This window comes from Sander lucioperca, chromosome 8 (genome assembly GCF_008315115.2).
Source record: "Sander lucioperca isolate FBNREF2018 chromosome 8, SLUC_FBN_1.2, whole genome shotgun sequence".
In the NCBI taxonomy this organism is placed as follows: Eukaryota; Metazoa; Chordata; class Actinopteri; order Perciformes; family Percidae; genus Sander; species Sander lucioperca.
Genome location: NC_050180.1, coordinates 40,232,534 through 40,236,347, shown reverse-complemented (window position 1 = coordinate 40,236,347; position 3,814 = coordinate 40,232,534). Strand labels below are relative to the sequence as shown.

The following is a 3,814-nucleotide window of genomic DNA, read 5'->3' as shown; positions in this document are numbered from 1 at the left end:
TCTGCTTTCGCTCCTTTTCCCCTGGAAAAAGGCTCTATCTGAACTAAATATGGCCCTGATACAGGCTCTATCTGAACTAAATATGGCCCTGATACAGGCTCTATCTGAACTAAATATGGCCCTGATACAGGCTCTATCTGAACTAAATATGGCCCTGATACAGGCTCTATCTGAACTAAATATGGCCCTGATACAGGCTCTATCTGAACTAAATATGGCCCTGATACAGGCTCTATCTGAACTAAATATGGCCCTGATACAGGCTCTATCTGAACTAAATATGGCCCTGATACAGGCTCTATCTGGACTAAATATGGCCCTGATACAGGCTCTATCTGAACTAAATATGGCCCTGATACAGGCTCTATCTGGACTAAATATGGCCCTAATACAGGCTCTATCTGGACTAAATATGGCCCTGATACAGGCTCTATCTGAACTAAATATGGCCCTAATACAGGCTCTATCTGGACTAAATATGGCCCTGATACAGGCTCTATCTGGACTAAATATGGCCCTGATACAGGCTCTATCTGGACTAAATATGGCCCTGATACAGGCTCTATCTGAACGGATATGATGTAGTCGCCATCAGCGGTACCGTTGAGCAGTGGTTCTCAAGCTTTTTTTCAGTAATGTTCCCCCTTTGAACAGTGTTTTTAAGCCATGTACCCCCTAACCAGCACGATTAATGTTTTGGTAGAAATAAAAGTCTCTATAAAGAGGAAGAATACAGCGATGTCAGCGATAGATTTACTGAACAACAGCCTTGGACCTGGAAAACATTTATATGATGATGAAGAAAGGAGACAAAAACTTGGTAGAAGACGGTAGAAAGAAGGAAGGAAGGCAAGAATAAGTCGAACATAGTCATAAAAACACAGTAGAAAGAAGGAAGGCAACACTAGGGCGACAAAAGTGACAAAAATTTCAAATAAGCGACTTCGAAAAAAAAGTGACAAAAAGTTCGAAGAACTGGCCGGGTTGGCTCAGTAGGTAGAGCAGGCGAACATACAGTATTGGCGTTTTCCATTACATGGTACCTGCTCGACTCGCCTCGACTCGACACACTGGGCGTCCGTTTTCCATTGCAGATTTTAGTCCCGCCTCAGCGCGGCTGGTCGTTATGCCGTATCCATGCACACACCAGCGCACAAGTATAAACATCAGGCCACTTGAGTTTGTTTTACAGTTCTGTGGAGGCTCCACGCAGAGCTTTCTCCGTAGCCTGTGTAAAAGTGGCCTGATGTTTATACTTGTGCGCTGGTGTGTGTGTGGAGCCAGCATGTGTGTGTGTAGTTAGGCTACGGCGAAAGCTCTGCCGGAGCCTCCGCAGAACTGTAAACAAGCGGCGCCGCAGTGAACTACCGTGACCTAACGTACACACACACAGAATGTGGAAGGTGTGTGTTGTTGCCAGAAGACACATTCTGTTTCTAAAGAAGCTGGAGGCAGCAAAAAAAACACAGCTGGCTAAACTGTTATAATAGCGGGTTTGTTCAGGACACCCCCGTCTGTCGCTTTCACGTCACCTTTTCGGCTCGCCTCAGCTCGCTGGGAACCTCGACTGAGGAGGTACAAAAAAAAGTACCTGTTAGCAGGTACCAGGGACTTTTTTTCGTAATGGAAAACCAAAAAAGTCGAGTAGAGTCGAGGCGAGTCGAGCTGGTACCATATACCTATAGGTTTATGCCAAGACGCAGAGGTCCATGGTTCGAGTCCGACCTGTGACAATTTCCTGCATGTCTTCCTCCCTCTCTCTCCCCTTTTTCACCTAGCTGTCCTGTCCATTAAAGGCGGAAAAGCCCAAAAAATTTTCTTTTAAAAAAAAAAAAAACTTTGAAGAAAAAAAGACAGTAGAAAAAAGTAAGGAAGAAAGGCAAGAATAGGTCAAAATAAACGACAAAACCTTCAAAAAAAGGTGACAAACTTCAAAAACTTTGAAAAAAGTGACAAACTTGGAGAAAAAAAGACGTACCCACAGCCTTGGAACTGAAAAACATTTTGCAAAAAAATTGTTCTCCCCCGACCCCTCCATCTCCTGTACACCAGGGATGTGCAACATTTGTGATAGCCACCAGTAGGATGCTGTAACCCGTATCATCCAATTAGACAAGTATAGCTACCAAATTAATGGAAACAACTAAATATATACTGCAATCAAAGTTAATTTTACCAGCATTTATTTTTATCATATTCAAATGTGTAATGCTTCTAGTCATTTAATGAACTTAACACATAAACTAAACATACACATTCCTGAATAAATCCATTATTTCAGTCATATTTTTAGTTGAATGGTGCTTAACAAATTCACATTCAATAATGTAAACAAGGTATTATTATTGTCAATATACTGTATTACTGCCTCTGCCTTATACAGGCTTTCCCTCCCTCCTCTCTCTTTTTTGTTAAAGTGCCCATATTATGAAAAAATCACTTTTTCTGGGATTTGGGGTGTTATGTTGTGTCTCTGGTGCTTCCACACACATACAAACTTTGAAAAAAATCCATCCATGCTGTTTAGAGTGAGATACGGTTTCTGAATGTGTCCTGCCTTCAGTCTCTGGGTGAGCTGGTCAAAATCGGCACGGCTTGTGACGTCACAAGCCGAAACGAGCAGGCTGACCGCAACCATTAGCTCGTAGCGTTAGCATGCTAACGCTAATGCTAACGCTAGCATGCTAACGCTAGCATGCTACCTCGTTCTCAATAGCAAAGCACTGCTACAACACACACAAGTTCACCATAATCTACAAAAGAACTACTTCCATGTGCGCCCTCATTTAGAAGTCTCCCAGCTAATCCTGCCTTGTAATTGACCAAAGTTGTAGAAACAGCCTTTCTTTTACTGTCTATGGAGCTAGCTAGCTGACATGATCTACATCTGAGCTACTGCACATGTGCAAGTGCAATCAAAGATAGTACAGAAGAAGAAGAAGAAAAGAGGTCTCACTCTGTAGCTAAAACAGAGACCAGCTGAAAAGAGGATCTGCAGCAGTGAGAGAGAGCGGTGCAGTACAACAAAAATATGGTGTTTTTTGAAAATTAAACCATGTAAACCTATTCTGGTACAACCTTAAAATACAATTATGAACCTGAAAATGAGCATAATATGGCTGCTTTAACAATGAAATAGCAATCATATCTACACTAAAGCAGACACACAGAGGTTCCTCCATTTATAGTTGGATTATTCCCAGCTTACATTGTGTTGTGTGTTGTATTGTGGGGTTGCAACAATTGAATAACGCACCCAAATTCAATGAAAGTCGTGAACTGATCATTTACTGATCATTAGTGATTTGATTTATTTAACATATAAATATTAGTTAGTTAGTTAATAGTTATTATTAATAATATTGCGGTGTGTTTGTCGCCCCCCAGTGGTGGCCATCTACGACTACGCGGCCGACAAAGAGGACGAGCTGTCGTTCCAGGAAGGATCGATCATCTACGTCATCAAGAAGAACGAGGACGGCTGGTACGAAGGCGTGATGAACGCCACCACCGGCCTCTTCCCGGGAAACTACGTGGAGTCCATCATGCACTACGCCGACTGACGGCGGCGGAGAGGGACTCTGTTTGTGTGTCTTTGTCTCCGGACGTGTGTTGTCTCACTGCAGTTCAGTGTCTCGGATCTGAACCGGAAGAGAGAAGATGACTCGCCTCCGTTTTTAATAGGGATGCACCGAATCCAGGATTCGGCTGAATATTGGGCTTTTTGACGGGGTTGGGTTTCTGCCAAACCTTAGAATTTTTTTCCCAGCGAACCGAACCCTACGCTTGCACTCCGCGCGCTACGCTGGTCGCC

General features: G+C 43.2%; 1 protein-coding gene across 10 annotated transcripts in view; it reads left to right on the top strand.

Annotated features, from left to right (window-relative positions):
• Positions 1-3,568, top strand: part of LOC116046595 (abl interactor 2-like) — a 56,116-nt gene extending 52,548 nt beyond the window's left edge. For all 10 annotated transcript variants that reach the window (XM_036004119.1, XM_036004117.1, XM_036004123.1 and 7 more), the window contains one exon: positions 3,388-3,568. In XM_036004119.1, the coding sequence (XP_035860012.1) occupies positions 3,388-3,563 (176 nt within the window). In that variant the 3' untranslated portion in view covers positions 3,564-3,568. The remainder of the gene's footprint in view (positions 1-3,387) is intronic.
• The last annotated feature ends 246 nt before the right edge of the window (positions 3,569-3,814 follow it).